Source organism: Lepidochelys olivacea (assembly GCF_965140295.1).
Source record: "Lepidochelys olivacea isolate rLepOli2 genome assembly, chromosome: 1".
NCBI classification, from domain to species: Eukaryota; Metazoa; Chordata; order Testudines; family Cheloniidae; genus Lepidochelys; species Lepidochelys olivacea.
The window spans coordinates 101,987,388-102,006,498 of NC_140411.1; the positions used below are offsets into that span (position 1 = coordinate 101,987,388).

At 40.9% G+C, this 19,111-nt stretch overlaps 1 protein-coding gene across 1 annotated transcript in view; it reads left to right on the top strand.

The window, feature by feature from the left end:
• Positions 1 to 10,907: 10,907 nt before the first annotated feature.
• PCCA (propionyl-CoA carboxylase subunit alpha) overlaps positions 10,908 to 19,111 on the top strand; it is a 394,113-nt gene continuing 385,909 nt past the window's right edge. Inside the window, exon 1 of the mRNA XM_084616704.1 lies at positions 10,908 to 11,028. Coding sequence (XP_084472830.1) covers positions 10,951 to 11,028 — 78 coding nt within the window. The 5' untranslated portion in view covers positions 10,908 to 10,950. The remainder of the gene's footprint in view (positions 11,029 to 19,111) is intronic.

Here is a 19,111-nt window from a genome sequence, read left to right on the forward strand (position 1 = left end):
CCTTAGGTTCCAAAATAATTAGTCTCACGGCTATGGATGTGATTTCCGTTTAAAGGAATGTAGAAGCAGCACCTCAGTCACTGCTGGTGAGTATCCTTATTCATGTTATGTGCCTTTTGTGGTTAGTATTTACAGAATACTATATTCTAATTCTACTTAACAATAAGACTAACACCAGAGAGGGTTACATTTGCCTTCCAGCACAATTTTCAGCACAGTGAGCAAGGAGTTACACATACAGAGCTCCCATAGCAACATGTTATTGTTAACTGAAGTTGTGTGCATAGCTCCATGTACTAAAAATTCGCTAAAGACCAACTCAGCCGTCAGATTGGACACCGGTGAAGTATCTGAGGGCAGAATACTCCTGTAACCACATAAGAGTATTCTATGGTAATGGAATAGCCCCAGCACTGCAATATTACTATTGTAAGTTGTAGTGTTTTGAACCATTACTAAAGAATAATGTGCGCCTTTTTTTGTAAGGAGCGAACCTAAAGTCTTCATTATTACAGAACATTTGAGTATCACTTCTCAAATAGTAGTGTATTGAAAGCCTATCAATCTTCAGGTCTTTAATGTCAAAATGAAATTTTGAATCCACTACAACATCCCCCATTGAATGTATTGCTACCAGAAAAAAAGCAGTACCTTTATTTCAGAATACGGGTGGAGAGGGGGGAATGTAATCAGATACTGATGTCTCCTTTCAGTCAGCATCTACATGAATTCATCTTAAATGTCAATATTAAAGGGAAAGAAGTGAGATCCATTAAAAAAATCCTGACATTGATGGAATAGCAAAATCAATAGGTGTATTATTTACATAACCCACCTTCTTCTGGGATCAAAAGAAAAAACTGAAAGAGAGTAAAAATACCTGATAGCTGAAGAGTTTCATTTAATATAGTCACTTTAACAAAGATTCAAGTACGTCCAGTGGTCCTAAGTAAATTAATTAAATGTTTAGCTATTATCATCTTTTACATTTTATCCAGTGGTTTTCATCATACTGGACACATCAAAAGTAGTCATCTACCAACAGTCAGAGACTATCTAATTATTATACAATAAAAAGGATCAACTGTCCCAATAGAGGCTACTTATTGTGTCTCTTATTCCCTGGCCTACCAGGGTCCACAATTTTTGAAGAGAAAAAAGGCAACATATTTTAACAGAAGTAAATAGGCATCGTGTATGATTGAGGCACTAAAGAAGCATTACGGATATGGCCCAGATCCTCAAAGGCAGTAGGCCGCTACCATTGAAAATTAGGCTCCTCAATACCTTTGACGATCTGGGCCATATATGTAAAACAAGAAAACTGCAACCAGTTTAAGGATCTGATCCTGCAACATGTTGAGTCCCTCTTGAGAAGTGCTGAGTGTCTTCAACTCCTACTGAGTTCAGTAGAGGAGGGGGTGCTTTGTTTAAGAAAGCTACCCAGTGCTCACTGTCCCCTCTTACTGCCTTTAGAGGCACTCATCATCCTAAAAGGAGGAGAGAGGAGGCATGGAGAGCCCCATGGAGTGGTGCAACTCTGCCCCAGAGTTGTAATTGTAAATTACACAATCTGACCTAGTAGTATGCCTAACATTTAGGGCCTAATTTGATAGAAATAACTTGCTTTTTTCACATGTAATGTTTCATGCACAGTTAACTGTAGGTGCAAATTATAAGATTTAGATGTCTGCTTTACTTGCAGATGCAGCCACCTGTTTAGATGTGTCAATACTAGCATTTGCACCTTCAAAATGGTAGGCTGACTGATGCCCCTTTAAAAATCAGATTTTTCAATTGCAGTACATATTACTTTGCTAAGGATATGTGAACCTGTAAATCTTGATTAGATCGATAAATACAAAGCAGTTTTAGTTAGGAAATAATAAATTAGAAATTATTATCTCATTTTGGAGGATAAAAGCAATCTCCTCTTTGTGTCTCTCTTTCTTTCTGTGCATATGTATGTGCCAGGTCTGACATACTAACTTGTTACAAATGTGACTGTTTTTTCTTTTCCTTAATGTGAATCACATATAGCAAGAGTCTTTTTATCTCTCTGGGTGGGAAACACTGGGACAATTTGCATATTTACTTTTTTTATTAAACTGCATCTTCCTTGATAACTCATTTTAAAATGCCCATTTAAAACATTGGCTTTGATCTGGTTTCCTGGTAATTAAATTGCTTGCCTTTAAACTTCCATCATTTAAAATAATCCTTATTAAGACAATTTTCCCAAACTTCAAATATTGGTTTTCAATTCTAGTGTGAAGGGAATGAATAATGGTTCTGGATATATTTACTTAAACACAGGCTGGTTATACCAAACTAGGAAGTTGATTTCTTTGCCTCTTGTATTAACTAAGGGCATGATCCAACAAATTCTTACCTTGTCAAAGGCCTTAGTCACACTGTAGTCCCATTTGTGTCACTGGAACAACTTACATTGATAAAATCTACTCAAATGAGTAAGGATTTCTAGGATTGGATCCTAAGACATGCTACTATTCTTCTAGGCAGAATGAAATAAGCAGTCCCATGCTGGTCTTTTAGAAAATGTTCATTGTGAAATAACTTCAGTTCTCAAATACAATATAAGTAAAGATTTATAATTATATCTGTGTAGATAAAATATAAATAATCACCACATATTCATCTAATACAATAACCTATACATCCTGTTGCCTGACTGAACTGCTTCTGATTTGAACTTCACCAGGTCTGTGAGGTTCTGATCAGATGTTCCAGCTGTGTGTATCTACACTCATAAGAGAATAAAATACATACATAGTAAGTAATTAAATAAAATCTATAAATCTTTGTTTTAATCTGATATAAATATAATTACATATTTCATTATATTTTAAAATATCAATCTCTTCCTTCTCTAATTACACATTTGAATATATGGGAATTATTTTGATTGTGAGGTGGTTAAAAATCTGTGCCATACAATATTAAAAAGAGATTAAAAGGCCTTTTGTTCATATGGAAATACCAAAAACAACATTTTGTTTAAGTGGGATTTTATATTTCTCTAGTCAAGTGATGACAGGGCTTTTGTAAAGAAAACCTTTCATCTTAAACATTCAGTACTCCATCACAACATAATTACCCTAATTTGTATTCCACCGTAGAAACAGGCTTTTTCAGTTTAAACAAATTAAGCAACAATCACTAAGCATACATGGCCAGCATTTTTTCAGCTAACCTGTTATCTACTCTGGCTACAGCTTTATCTTTATAAACTAGAAATCGTGTTTTGTTTTCCTGATTTTTCTGAGGATTATGTTAGTCAGATTGTCTAAAGAGGCATTGTGGCTCACTGGTTAGGGCAGTGGATTGGAAATCAAGAGGTTATGCCCCACTCTTTCCTTACTCTTATAATCTTGAGCAAGGCACTTTGGGCCAAATCCTTCCCTCATTTAGGCTCCAGTTCAGGAAAACACTTATGCACATTCTTGACTTTAAGTGCATGAGTAATCCCATCCCTCTTCAGCAAAGCACTCAAGCACAGGTTTAAGAGCATTGCTGAATCAAGGTTGTTCATTCCATTGACGTCAGCAGATGATGTATGACCTGAAGTGTGACAATTTATATCTCTTACAAATTGGGATAGTGATATTCTCTCTCTATGTAACTATGGATGTTTTTGCTGTCTATATAAATGTGTCAGGGCATGAACCAACCTCTAACTGTGATGACGGTCTGAAGAAACTTCCCCTATGGGCAGTTTATTTCAAAATGATCTACTACAGAGTTTCTTGTGCCTTCCTCTGAAGCATCTGGCACTAGCCACTGTCAGAGACAGGGTACTGAACTAGATGGGCCACAGGTATGACTATTCCTGTGAAATCAGTAGAGTCAAACTGGTTTAAAATAGGTATAACATCAAAATCAGACCCATTACATTCAGGCCCCAATTCAGCTACACACTTTAAAGTGTAAAGCACATGCTTAAGTGCTTTGCTGAATGGGGCCTCAAAGAAAAAGTAAGAGAGAGAAGTGAGGAGTCTTTGGGTATGTCTACTCTGCAATAAAAAATCGGTAACACTGAGTCTTAGAGCCCAGTCAATTGATTCAGACTTGCAGGGCTCGAGTTTCCAGGGGGGTGCATCTTGGAGCCCAGATTGCAGCCCCAGCCCAAACATTTACTCTGCAATTTTTAGTCCTGCACCCTGAGCCCCGCAAGCTCGAGTCAGCTGACCCAGCTCAGCCACAGCCATGCTGCAGGTCTTTTATTGCAGTGTAGGTGTCTAAGGGACAAGTTCAGACCTTGTGCAAGCAGTTGCAACTGCACATGTAGTTCACAGAGTTCTCACTTACATGAGGTCTGAATATGGTCCTAGATCTTTTATATAACAGAAAGAAGAGTGGTACTGATTTAGAGACATCAGCACTGCACTATACAGAATGATGATTCATAGCATGATGTGGAGGGAGGGGGAAGTGGGAAAAGAAGGAATTTAATATGAATAGCTCAAGGAGAAGCAAATTTAATGAGAAAGAGCTTAGTATTTGTCAAGGTTCCTTCCCCACTCAGAACTCTAGCGTACAGATGTGGGGACCAGCATGAAAGACCCCCTAAGCTTATTCTTATCGGCTTAGGTTAAAAACTTCCCCAAGGTACAAACTTTGCCTTGTCCTTGAACCGTACACTGCCACCACCAAGTGTCTTACACAAAGACCAGGGAAAGAGCCCACTTGGAGACATCTTCCCCCAAAATATCCCCCCAAGCCCTACACCCCCTTTCCTGGGGAAGGCTTGATAAGAATCCTCCACAATTTGTACAGGTGAACACAGACCCAAACCCTTGGATCTTAAGAACAATGAAAAATCAATCAGGTTCTTAAAAGAAGAATTTTAATTAAAGAAAAGATAAAAGAATCACCTCTGTAAAATCAGGATGGTAAATTACAGGGTAATCAGATTCAAAACATAGAGAATCCCTCTAGGCAAAACCTTAAGTTACAAAAAGACACAAAAACAGGAATATACATTCCATCCAGCACAGCTTATTTTACCAGCCATTAAACAAAAGGGAATCTAATGCATTTTTAGCTAGATTACTTACTAACTAACAGTTGTAAGGCTGCATTCCTGATCTGTTCCCGGCAAAAGCATCACACAGACAGATGAACACTTTGTTTCCCCCCTCCAGCTTTGAAAGTATCTTGTCTCCTCATTGGTCATTTTGGTCAGGTGCCAGCGAGGTTATCTTAGCTTCTTAACCCTTTACAGGTGAAAGAGTTTTGCCTCTGGCCAGGAGGGATTTTATAGCACTGTATACAGAAAGGTGGTTACCCTTCCCTTTATATTTATGACAGTATTATATTTCAGTGATGTGAGATTCCAATGATAGGTGACTATAGCATTTAGAGCCAAATTCAGAACTGATACAAATGGATGGTGTAAGTTATTCATTTAGGGCCAGATTCATCACTGTGTTCCAGCTGCTTTGCACCTTTGATGTAATGCAAAATACCCATAAAGCTGGTTTATCCAGCAAATAAACTGAATTTACAACTACTTAGCATTGCTTAAGCAGTGTGGAACACCAAAGGGCAATGATAAATCTAGTCTCCAAGGGACATTGGTTGAAAGTGAGTGTAAGCAGGCTTAAATGGTGAAATAGCATAACTTGTGTGGGTGTGCAAAAAACACTCAAACAAAACAATATAATTTATACTGATTTGCTATATTTATTGGGACAAAATTCAGCCTTAGCATAAAAGGTACAACTGAATTTGGCCCTGATACTGTTAGTTTGCATTATTTTTCACCTCCCTCTTGGTTCTTAATCTTTGTGAGACAAACATGGCATGGCATATAAGTTACATTAATTTTGCATATGCATTGAATCCAGGTTAATGCAAGTTACACTACGGTGTCACTTTACACGTTTTTGACCAATATACATTTAACGTGTAACATATATGTCACTCTGAATTTGGTTCAGAAAATTCCAGGAATTGCCCCTGCTTACTAGGCTGCATTTAGATGAATTTGGTCCTACATATCTTTGATGCTGTTCCAGATCTCTCGTAAATAACTTAATAGATAGATGTATTGGCTGACTGGAAGATTGAATCTGTCTCTCATAGACCATTGAATAGAATGCTAATAGAAGGGAACATGGATTACAGAGTATGTAACACATACTTAAAGTTTCTTCTAGCTTTGAGTCATTTAGGCACAGACTTTTCTGTTAAGGTTTTTACATCCTATAAATCTCATATTCTATTTTCTTTGTTAGATAAGGTACAGACATGAAGATTACAATTACACTATGAATTTTCCTTTCCTGAGTTGTAACTTAAAATTAAATCATTCTACAGCAGTTTAAATTTTTCTGGATAAATTCAGGGTTATGTTCGAAGACAAAAGCTCACCAATTCTCTGATTAGGAAGAAGCAAGTCGATTTATAATATCTAAAATTTAGGAGTTTTTTTGCAACCCATGGGCATATTGAGAAAATGATATGGGTCCCAGTCTGGCAGACACTTTTGAACATGCAGAACTTTATGAATGTGAATAGCCCCAATAACTGATTCTGTTCTCATGAGTAGAGTTACACATGTTCTAAAGTGTTTGCAGGATTAGGGCCTAGATTTTACAATTTTAAAAAACTATTTATTTAAGAAGTTTTAACAGGTTTATAAATCCATCACATGTAAATATCAAAAACAAAACAATAATCATTACTACAATAAGCTTTGGTTTAAAGAGACATTCTACAGTAATATAGTAATCAGATCTCTTTATTTTACAAGGTGTTACCATATTAGAGTGAGCATCATTACAACATCTGGGACATATTGTTTCCAGTGATTTTATGAACTTGAGTGAAATCTGCTATTACACATATTTAATAGACCAGGCATGTCTATGAAATGTTATTTTTTAGGTTTTATAAACAAATTTGATATCCTTGACTTTGAATGGTACTTTTTAAAATTCATGCCTTTAACAAGTGGGAAGTTTTTACAAGAGTTGACCCCCTATAGTTCTTGTAAATTTGGCAACAATAACTGTATAATTTTAATCAATTATGTATTTTTTCTTTTTTATTTATGTACAATTAGTCTTTTTTAGAAAGACTATGCATGTAGCTTATGATATAAAATTTTATAAATAAAAAAATACAAAAAAAATATAGGCAGAAAGCCGAAGTTAAATCACTCTAAAAAGCAGAAAGGCTTGAAATACAGATAGAACTGACTGGGATTCTTCTACACTTTCTCTCTTGTCCCTTCCATAAGTAAAGTGTTCCTGCCCTTGCTGCAGAAGAAAAAGGACTTGCACTAGTCAGTTTCCTACTGCATCAAGTTCTTTATACACCCAGCTGACTGCAAAGTTTCTCTTTGCAGCCATGCCTCTGTGTAATCCTAGTCAGTTTCCCTTTGCAACTGTGGGGTGCCTCCTTTGATGTGGCACTGTAGGAGGTTGCCTATGCTTAAAGGAGGGCCTGCAAACAGAACCCCTTCTGTGGAGCAAAAGAAAACACCAGTGTGATGTCACGTGACTCTTTTTTTAATATATACTGAGGAGGAACTCACATCCATGTCTCAGAATTTTGTTATATAGTTTAATGACATTATACAGTGGTTTAGATTAGATAGAAATAGATATCTCATTTAAACCCTGAAGTGAGGGACATTTACTCTAGACCTCTCTTCTGCGGCTGGTCTAATTCAGTGACTTTCGGACTTTCCAGGGAAAGTGGGCGGAAGAAATTGGAGTGGTTGTTTGCAGGGTATTTTTAGTGGAATCTTTATTGTTAAATGGATTTATCTGTGACACTGATGGATTAAATATATTATGACATGCTTTTAGACAATAAAGGTTTTTTGCTATTAGATTATTTACATCTGTATGGCTTGAGTAAGCATTTTTAATAATATAAATATGAAACATGAAATAGCAACAATGAAATGTCAGTTTTATTCTAACAGCTCTATTTATATGAGGAAGAGGCACATAACTCATCTTTGTCTTTTAGTAAGCAGCAGGGATAAAACTAGTATTCTACTGTCCACCATTCTGTGTCTTCTCTGTCTGTGCAATTTCAGTAAATTTATTGCCATGAGAAGTTAGAAAAGAGATGACAAAATTAATAAATCTAGGCCAAAGTTTTTAACATCCTGGGTAGGTACAAACAGGTGTTTGAGCATCCATTTAGAGGCACAAACTGGAGTTAAAAGTCCTGGAGGGAATTTACAAAGGTTGTGTCTGGTTGAACCCAAATATATCTGAGCACTCCAAAGGCCTGGGACAAGGGCATGGTCTGGACTGAGTGTCCAAAAAGAAGTTCCAGAAGGGCTCAGATGCACTCAGCAGCTGCTGTTGGTGCTCATATCTTAATTGTCAGAGGAAGCACAGGTTAGATATTCAAGCAGCACCCCCTCATTGGTTATTCTCGAGTCTCTGCACTCTGAAAAAAGATAGCATGAAGGCAGGATTTGATTCTATGTACATTTGAGAGAAACAGAGAATTTACTATAAATTTATAGGATTAGTACATAGGAATTAGTATTATGTACCAGATCAATCCATCGGTCCATCTAGCCTAGTAGCCTGTGTCCAACCGTGGCAGATGTCAGAGAAAAGTGAAAGTATGCAATGATCTGACTATAAAGGAAGTTTTTTCCTTAACCCTCTCAAAGAGAGGTTGGTTTGTGTCTAGAAGCATGAGGGTTTAATCTGTTCTAAGCTTTTTAGACCCATTAAATATAACTATGTATCTATCTATATTTTCTGAATAAATGTCCATTTTTGTGCTGTTCTAGGCTAAACATTATCTTGTGGCAATAAGTTCCACTGATTAATTTCATAATGCACACAAAAGTATTTTCTTTTCTCTGTTTTAAATTAGTTGCCTTTCACATTTACTGAATATGCCCTTTTTTTTTATTAGGGGAAAGAGTAAATACATGCAGCCCAGTTATCCTCTCTACTCTTTACCATTACTGCACTTATTTTTATACCACTAATTAATGAATCAGTATTACTTCCATTCTATTTTGGAAATTCCCATTCTGTCTGAGTGCACAAATATGGGGACCCAGGCCTTTTACAGAGCCCCCCACCTGAGGCCCTTTGGAAATGTTTCCCATAGTGATTCCAGTGATAATGGAATCATAGAACCATAGGGTTAGAAGGGACTGCAAGGGTCATCTAGTCTAACCCCCTCCCAAGATGCAGGATTTGTTGTGTCTTAGCCAGTGATACTAAGACTCAGGTTCACAAGTGTCCCCTGAGGCTCTTTGCAGCACATATTAAAACACCGTGTGATCTAATTATTAACCAACCGGGATGATTTTACCTTGTTATTAACTAATTGTAGTTGATAAAATAATACTCATTTTGCTCTCAGAATAATATATATCAGCATAACAAGCAAATATTTCCCATCATACTGTTTAAATAAGAATATATAATACTATTGTAAATGAAACAATGAATTTACACTACTGTGGCTCTTTTGGGTGATATTGATTGCTAATTTGGCTCTTGAATCACTTAGGTGTGAGTTGTTTCAGAGTAGCAGCCTGTTAGTCTGTATTCGCAAAAAGAAGAGGAGTACTTGTGGCACCTTAGAGACTAACCAATTTATTTGAGCATAAGCTTTCGTGAGCTAGAGCTCACTTCATTGGATGCATGAGTATCACTGGTCTAAACCACCCAAAACTGGTGGCTATCCAATCCAGCCTCTTTTTGAAAACTTCTAGTGAAGGTGCTTACAAGGCCTCCCTAGGCAGTCTGTTCCATTGTTCTACTGTTCTTACAGTTAGGAAGTTTTTTCCTGAGATTTAATCTAAAGGTGCTGTGCTGCAGTTTGTGGCAGAAGAGAACAACTTTTTTCCATCTTTTTATGGCAGCCTTTGAAGTATTTGAAGACCACTATCATATACCCCCTTAATCTCCTCTTTTACAAACTAAACATGCCCAGTTCCTTCAGCCTTTGCTCACAGGGCTTGCATTCCATCCCTTTGATCATCTTTGTCGCTGGCCTCTGGATCCTTTCCAGTTTCTCTACAGCCTTTCTATCCGTTGGTGACCAAAACTGGACACAGTTCTGCGGGCTGAGGCCTAACCAGTGCTGAGTAGGGTGGTACTATCACCTCCCAGAGGGGGGTGGATGAAGGGTTTTATACTATTAATTTATTTAGGCTAGAAAACTCTCTAACTAGCAGCCAGACTAGTGACACTCAAGCAGCGCTGGATGTACAAAATGTACCTTACTGGCTGCGGTGGACACCGTGTGGATTGGGAGGGGGCACAGCACCCAGGGCTAATACCGCGTGACCAGTCCCGAGGTGCTGCGGGGGAAGAGAAGCCAGCAGCTCCTAGGCAGCGTTCACAGTGGGTCGGAGGGGCAGGATGCTTTCCCGGGCTCGCATTGCCCGACGCCCTCACAGCCGGGCGGTCCCAGGCAGTGCACTCGCCAACACCACTCCCAAGCCCGCCCGGGCTGGCTCGGGGCTCCCCGCGCTGGGGACGCGGCTGCAAGAGCCGCCGGCGGAGCCTGGCCTCGGTGCCCAGGCGACGGACCGCGAGCCCCGGGGAAGAAAGCGCAGCCCCGCCCCGGCGCGCGGCCAAGTCACGCTCGCGGCGCCTGTGGCCGGAGCGCCGGGTCCAGCGGGGTGGCAGTGACCTGTGGGCGGGGCAGCTCTGGGCTGCCGGGAGCGCGCAGCCGCCCCGCGCTCTCGGGGAATCCCCGCGTACCCGGCTCCTCCGAGGCACGAGGATGACGGGCGCGAGGCGGGGGAGGAGCGGCGCGCGCTCTCCCTGACTCTTTCCCACAGCCTGAGTGCCGGCCTGGCGCGGGGGCGGAGCGAGGGAAGACGGCGCTCCTGATTGGCTGAGCGCGGACCGCTGACCCCCCCACCCCCCCGCAGTCGCCGAGGTGAAAGGGCAACCAGGGCTCCGGCTAGCGGCGGCGATGGCGGCGTCCTTGCGCCAAATGGTGGTGGGCGCCTGGCGGCGGCGGCGGCCGGACCGACACCTGCTCGCGCTGCAGGTGAGCGGGGAGCCGGGTCCCAGCGCCCTTCCGGCGCCTCTCGGAGCCGTCCGCGCGGGATGTGCTGGGGCGGTGAGCCGAGCTCTGCGCCCCAGCGGGCGGCGGCGGCGGCGGGAGCCCGGGGGAGCAGCGCTGAGCGAGCCCGTCGCCGCCCTTGCCTGGGGCCGGTGAGAGACCAGCGTAGAGAACTTGGTACCTGTCCAATGGAGCGTGAAGCGCCGCAGAAGCCTCTGAGCTTCCAAGGGCAGGCACCTTCCAACGACGGGGAACGTTTATTTATAAGAAAAAAAAAATCAAGTTAATAGTTTACATTTAATGAGAACTTTCATTGAAGTGCATAGTGTGGATTCTTACAAAGATCTCCTACTTTAAGATACAGATTCATGATATTAGGCATATAACTAGTGAGGCATATAAGGAGAAACTAGACTGTCACTGACATTTTAAAAATAGGATCCTAAGCAAAAGAGGAGGACTTTGGAGACTTTAGTTTCTTGCTCTAGATGTTGACATATAGTATAACTGATAGTATTAGGTCAATAAGGATAATGGAGGGTAACCTGTACTTGAAGGTGAAATGCATTATGGATTGGCAGTAGCTTGCCATAATTAAGATTGATGATTATAAGCTACAAAGTCCATTTACAAATCCAGTTTTCAAACACTACTTCCAAAAATCTGTCTCTTTTTTTTTTTCTTCCCCTGCCCTCAATCTTGGTGTATTTTATTCCCCCTCCCCCATCTGTATTTCCAAAGTGGCTTGATCTTAGAGATTCCAAATTTTCATTGTATAACTCCACAGCAATGATTCTCCACCACCCCCTTTTAGAAATTATTTTGCAGTTATTGTATTCTTCCTGATAATTTCGGGGATAGTATATTGGCATAGCTACATAAAAATCAGTTTAGATGCTACTCAGTTAATAACTGGAACAAGACTCTTTGCTCAAAAGATTATACAAACATTAACATCTTTGCAGTACCCCAGTTAGATATGAAAATGGCAGACAGCTTACGCTAAACTTTTAAAGAAGCATAACTTTTGTCCCTCTTATGTAGATACAAATTAAAACGTTGTTAGAATTCTCTGGCTTCATCTTTGAACTTAATTATCTGCATGTCTTGTGGGAAGGTGAGTTGGTCTAAAATCTTGTGTTGCACTTTGGATAAATACTTAAGCCATTGGCCCAGAGAGAGAGAGTGACTCTGTAGCCTGATGGTTAGGGCACCCACTGGGTGCAACTATGGTCCAACTCCCCTGGTCCAGTAACTTTTTTTTTTTAAAATCCTCAGTGGAACAGCTTTAACAGGAGAGATTGAGGAAGCCCCACATCAGAATGTCCCATAGATCAGTGCTTAGTGCACTCTGAGAGATGGGAGACCAAATCCTCTTCTTCCCTCCCCCTTCTCCCTTGGCAGATGGGGAGAATTTAACTTGCATCTTCCATATCCCAGGTGAGTGCTCTAACCACTGGGCTAAGTTATAACATGGGCACTGCCGCCTCCTCCTCCAGCTGGGTTTTTGAATGGGACCTGATCTGGTAGGTGGCCTCTGGGCCCTATATGTGTGATAGGCATGCTACATCTATTTTCCCCCAGTTTGTGGATTGATCTGGGGTTTGGGGGGAGATTGCAGTGCACATGCCCAGAGGGAGCTCTTGAGGCGCCACTGAGTTTAGGTGCCTACAGCCAAGCAGGAGTTTTGTGGATTGCAGTGGTGCCTAAGGCCATATTTGTGCTAGAAACCTTGGTTGATACAAGTTATGCAGTAGAGCTTCTGCAGTTAGTATATTGCTCGTGCATTCTTGGTTCATTGAATTGGTGCTGTGAGACTCACCAGGAGTGCCTGTGTTGATGCACCATGGGTAGGTATTCCAGTGTGCAACTTGCCATTGTCTGGCACATAGTCTCTTGAGAAATTTTGGCATGCATGGTGGGACAGAAGCGAGTTGTGTGGGAGTGATTGGGAGCAAGGAGTCAAGTTCCTATTATGCAACTTCATCTATTTCATAATTTTCATGCATCTTTAAAAAAAATCCTGTGAAACTGCACAGCATTTCTTGCTGTCAGTCCTCTCTAAAAGAACTATGGAGCTCACACAGCTCTGCTCTGTTGTCATGAGTATTGCAAACACAGGACAGACAATCCTCCAGTATTTGTAGAGCCATAGAAAGTAATGTCCTTTGCTGCTAAGGTTTTGTTTCATAGAGGATAGATTGCTGAGGGACACAGTGAAAACCAATTCAAGGTTGTTGATGGCATTGTAGATCAGCTGCAGGTGGAGAAGAGCTGCTTCTGAGCCTGAGAAACAAGCATTAACTGGTGGGATTGCATTGTAAAGCAGGCTTGGGATGATGAGCATTGGCTGCAGAACTTTCAGACACAAAATGCCATGTCCCTGTGCTTGGGACTGTGCCAAGCTTGCTGCTGCCCTCCAGCTCCAGGACACCAGACTGAGAGCTGCACTGGCAGTGGAGAAGTGAGTGGCAATCTCTCTGTGGAAGTTAGAAATCCAGGGTTGCAATCAATCAGTGGGAAATCATTTTGGATTTGGAAAATCCACAGTGGGGACCCTTGTCATGCAAGTGTGTAAGGAGGGCTATTAATCGTTTCCTGCGCCTGCTATACAAGAGTGTCTGTTTTGGTAGTGTGCAGGAGATGGTGGATGGATTTGCTGAAGTGGGATTCCTGAACTGAGATGGGGTGATAGAAGGTGCACACATCCCTATTTTAGCACCAGCCTACCTTGCACAGAGTGCATCAACAGAAAGGGCTACTCTTCTATGGATATGCAAGTGCTGATGGATCACTGGGGATGCTTTGCCAGTGATCAGTGCTGGTTGGTCAGGGAAGGTGCATGATGCTCTCATCTTTAAGAATGCAGGACTGTTCAGAAAGCTGCAAACAGGGATGTTCTTTCCTGGCCAGCGGATTTGGCATTTCAGTATTGTCAGTGCTACAGTGATCATGGGGGATCTGGCTTACCCCTTGCTTCCCTGGTTCATGATGCTGCACACTGGCCACCTCAGTAGCATCAAGGAAAAGATTCAACTGCTAGCTCAACAGGTGCAGAATAACCACTGAATGTGGTTTTGGTAGATTGAACTCTCCCTGTACAGTAACATTTTGGCTCTTAAAATAATAAATCATAAAATAAAATTTTGGCTCTTATTCCCAGGGGTATGAGTGTAGGGCAGTGGCCTGGAGCACTGGCACTGTTTTTTCCACAGGTGGTGGTGGTGGTTTTAGCTGATATCTTGCTCTTAAGGGTAACAAAGATGTAGAAAACACAGCTGCTGCTGGCATCCTGAAGCCACCTGGCCCTATATGCTGCTGGCTTGTTTACTTCAAAGGTGGCATCCCAAGTCATTGTGGACTGGCACATTACTTTTGAGGAAGAAATAAGGTTACCATCCCTAGAAACCTTTGGCAGAGGATTGCAGTGTAGCGCTCTGAAAGTTTTATCAAGATCTCTCAAGGGATGTCCTTGTGTACATAAGCAAATGTTATGTGAGAAAGCAAATACCAACTCTGCCTCTGTTGTACTGCTACCTGTTCTAGTATGAGTATGTTAATGAAATCAGTACTCGTGCCCTGCTATGTAGGGGTTTGGCGTCATCTGTACACTTAAACATTGTAACATGCAGGGTGGATTTGATTTAAATCACTAGTCAGGAAGACTTGGTTTAATCATGGATTTTTATATAAAAGTGCATACTTATTGGTTGGTATAACCTTAATACATATTCTTCACAACTCAGAGGTACATTCCTTTTTTAAAAGGTACACACTGTACATTTTTAAAGTGATTTATTTTGAAAACTTTTCAGATTAGTTTTACAGCTATATTAGAAAATGAATGATCGGTTATATTCATTTACCAAAGGTAATTGAAGCAGATATTTATGAAGTCATTGGGAGGTGAACTATCTCCAGTTCAACAGGTTAATCATTAATATTTGGAGGATTTTGTTGCCATTAACAAAACAAAGGTATGAATTTTAGGGTTCAGTTAAATGTTCAAGGTTTTTTAAAATAGATTTGTTTTTGTTAAAATTGTTAACTAAAATAGTTAAATGAAATATTAAAAAAAAAATTTAAATCGACTAGGTCAGACAGGTCAATATGATAAATTTAAAATATTGGCTTCTGCAGTTAACTCGGTTGACTTCACCTTAATTTTCCTGTTTGTTCATAATCTGGAAAAGAAAAACAAGCTTTCCTGCTTTTTCAGGTCCCAAACGATTTCTCAATTTGGAATGAATTAGTCCAAAGGAAGAAAATATTCTTTCTACACTGGCAGAAGAAGCTACTGCTGTTAAAAGTGAGATTATCACTTCAACAGTCTCTGAATCCAAGTGCTTAAGTGACTTCCACCAGTTCACTTGTGTGACTTTCTTTAAAACAGCAGCAGCAGACATATTTCTTGAATGGTTCACCCTTAGCTCTAAAGTTTCTTATAGTTGGCATTATGGAGGGATGATTGCTGGATGTCCATGTCATAGCCAATTCCTCTTCTTCAGCAGTTAAGGTTTCATCCTGGTACCAAGTATTGAGAGTATTTGCAAGAAAATGAGCTAGAGATAGTGCTTGTCCCATTTGTGGTTTTTTTTTTTTTTTATGCTTGTAATTTAACTCTGTAAGATTGGGTCCCTAATCCATGAACTCATTTACAAAACTTTTCTTAAACATTACATGAATATATTGTCTCATGCTATAGAATTAGAATTTATAATCACTATTCCACGATGTGAGGTTTTTTCCTCAAAGCATTTTATTAAAAAATCTGATTTAAATAAAAAATATCCAATTTTTTTTTTAAAACTGATTTTTATCCACCCTGGTAACAAGAAATGGATTCACAAACTTTTCCTGCGGTTTCTTCCCCTGCATTGGGCTTGGCTGCCGGAACTGACCAAACTGTGGTGGAGTCTGGAATGGATCCTGGCTCCTGGTGTAGCTGGACCTCCCTGATTGTATGTCCCCTGTCTCCCATCTTCCTTCTCCTTGCTGTACACAGAAGGAGTCTTCATCCTAGGCTCTTCAGAGGAACCCATGGTGCTCTGCAGTGTGTTGGTGGGGTTTCCGCCAAGCGTGCCATGCACATTGTATTAAAAGCAACAGATCTGGGGCTCAGCACCAGATCGACTGTTGGGCCTGACTGGCCTTCTGGTATGCCTGCTGCAGTTCCTTTGCTTTCACGCAGCACTGCTGCTGATCCCTGTTGTACCCCTTTGCCTGCATCCTCTGTGCAATCTGTCTGTCAATGTCCATATTTCCAGAACTGCTCTGTAGCTGTGCTTGCACAGACTATTCTTCCCACAGGCCCAAGAAATCCAGTGCCTCCTGTCTACTCCAGGCATGTGCACGTCTGGAACATGTAGCCAGCATGGTCTATTGGTCAGTTGTGTGCTCATCAAACTGGGGAATCAGGAAAAGGCATTTTAAAAATGTGGGCTTCGTAAAAGGTGGGTGTGGCTCCGGTCTCTGTGACTCCTGGGCAGTTGTGGCCAGTGCCCAGCATTATGGGACAGCTGCTGGAGAACTAGTAGGATCAACCTAGGTCACGGTGTCTGTACTTGCATTGCGTCAATCGTGATAGGCCGACCTCCCTGAACAACGTTGAGCAATGGTAGGAGTCCTGCGGAAATGTTGAGTGTAGACACAGGCATAATGAGGCTGATGCAAGGTGACTCACATAGACCTAACTTTGTAGTGTAGTGTAGACCAAGCCTCTATCTTTGTGGCTCTGGGCCAAGGCCCTGTTAAATGCATTGTAAAATGTCATCTTGTTGAAGTGTTTCCAACTTGTTTTATAGATACCTCGGATAGCACAGAGTTATCAAACTCTGGTCCTATCAATACAGGCTCAACCAACTACCTTTTTTTTTTGTTTTGTTTTAAAAAAAAAACAAAAAAAAAACAAAAAAAATCATGGTTTCATTTCCAGTTGAAGCAAATTTGACTTAAACCTTTGAGTGGGTTGTTAAAAACACAACTAACTGCAACACACTGAGTTAGATTACAACTCTGTGTACTTAGGCACTTAGTCTGGCAAACTATACAGAATTTGAGTTTTATTCTCTAAGTATTTTCAATACAGGAAAAAGAGGAAGATAGTTGTGATTTAGTTAATGTAGAAACTTTGTATATGGATTGGGTTTCAGAGTAACAGCCGTGTTAGTCTCTATTCGCAAAAAGAAAAGGAGTACTTGTGGCACCTTAGAGACTAACCAATTTATTAGAGCATAAGCTTTCGTGAGCTACAGCTCACTTCCTCAGATGCATATCGTGGAAACTGCAGCAGGCTTTATATATACACAGAGAATATGAAACAATACCTACTCCCACCCCACTGTCCTGCTGGTAATAGCTTATCTAAAGTGATCATCAGGTGGGCCATTTCCAGCACAAATCCAGGTTTTCTCACCCTCCACCCCCACCACACAAATTCACTCTCCTGCTGGTGATAGCCCATCCAAAGTGACAACTCTTTACACAATGTGCATGACAATCAAGTTGGGCTATTTCCTGCACAAATCCAGGTTTTCTCACATCCCCCCCACCCCCATACACACACAAACTCACTCTCCTGCTGGTAATAGCTCATCCAAACTGACCACTCTTCAAGTTTAAATCCAAGTTAAACCAGAACATCTGGGGGGGGGGGTAGGAAAAAACAAGAGGAAACAGGCTACCTTGCATAATGACTTAGCCACTCCCAGTCTCTATTTAAGCCTAAATTAATAGTATCCAATTTGCAAATGAATTCCAATTCAGCAGTTTCTCGCTGGAGTCTGGATTTGAAGTTTTTTTGTTTTAAGATAGCGACCTTCATGTCTGTGATTGCGTGACCAGAGAGATTGAAGTGTTCTCCGACTGGTTTATGAATGTTATAATTCTTGACATCTGATTTGTGTCCATTTATTCTTTTACGTAGAGACTGTCCAGTTTGACCAATGTATATGGCAGAGGGGCATTGCTGGCACATGATGGCATATATCACATTGGTGGATGTGCAGGTGAACGAGCCTCTGATAGTGTGGCTGATGTTATTAGGCCCTGTGATGATGTCCCCTGAATAGATATGTGGGCACAATTGACAACGGGCTTTGTTGCAAGGATAAGTTCCTGGGTTAGTGGTTCTGTTGTGTGGTATGTGGTTGTTGGTGAGTATTTGCTTCAGGTTGCGGGGCTGTCTGTAGGCAAGGACTGGCCTGTCTCCCAAGATTTGTGAGAGTGTTGGGTCATCCTTTAGGATAGGTTGTAGATCCTTAATAATGCGTTGGAGGGGTTTTAGTTGGGGGCTGAAGGTGACGGCTAGCGGTGTTCTGTTATTTTCTTTGTTAGGCCTGTCCTGTAGTAGGTAACTTCTGGGAACTCTTCTGGCTCTATCAATCTGTTTCTTTACTTCTGCAGGTGGGTATTGTAGTTGTAAGAAAGCTTGACAGAGATCTTGTAGGTGTTTGTCTCTGTCTGAGGGGAGAAAACCTGGATTTGTGCTGGAAATGGCCCACCTGATGATCACTTTAGATAAGCTATTACCAGCAGGACAGTGGGGTGGGAGTAGGTATTGTTTCATATTCTCTGTGTATATATAAAGCCTGCTGCAGTTTCCACGATATGCATCTGAGGAAGTGAGCTGTAGCTCACGAAAGCTTATGCTCTAATAAATTGGTTAGTCTCTAAGGTGCCACAAGTACTCCTTTTCTTTATATGGATTAGGTTATTTTCGTAAAACTAAGATGAAGTTCCTGTCAATTTATATTTAAAACAGTTGAATAAGGTTTCTCTAACTGCATGACAGGTTTCCTCTTCTGATGTTAAAAGGTGTTTTTAATAAATCCCAAGGCCTTAAATCCATCTTAATTACCACTGTCTGTAACTTTTCTATTTCTTCCCTTCTGACTTGCTGCTTTAGCACACAAATCTTCTGGCTTCTCCTGTGCCTTCAGAGTTAAATGGCTTTGTATTGCGGTCTTTAGAAGACAGTTCGGTAGCCTCTTTCTAAATTAGCTGTACACACTTGGTTCAGCCACTATGAGCCCTCAAGCTTTTTTTCCAGTGAATTATATTAACTTGC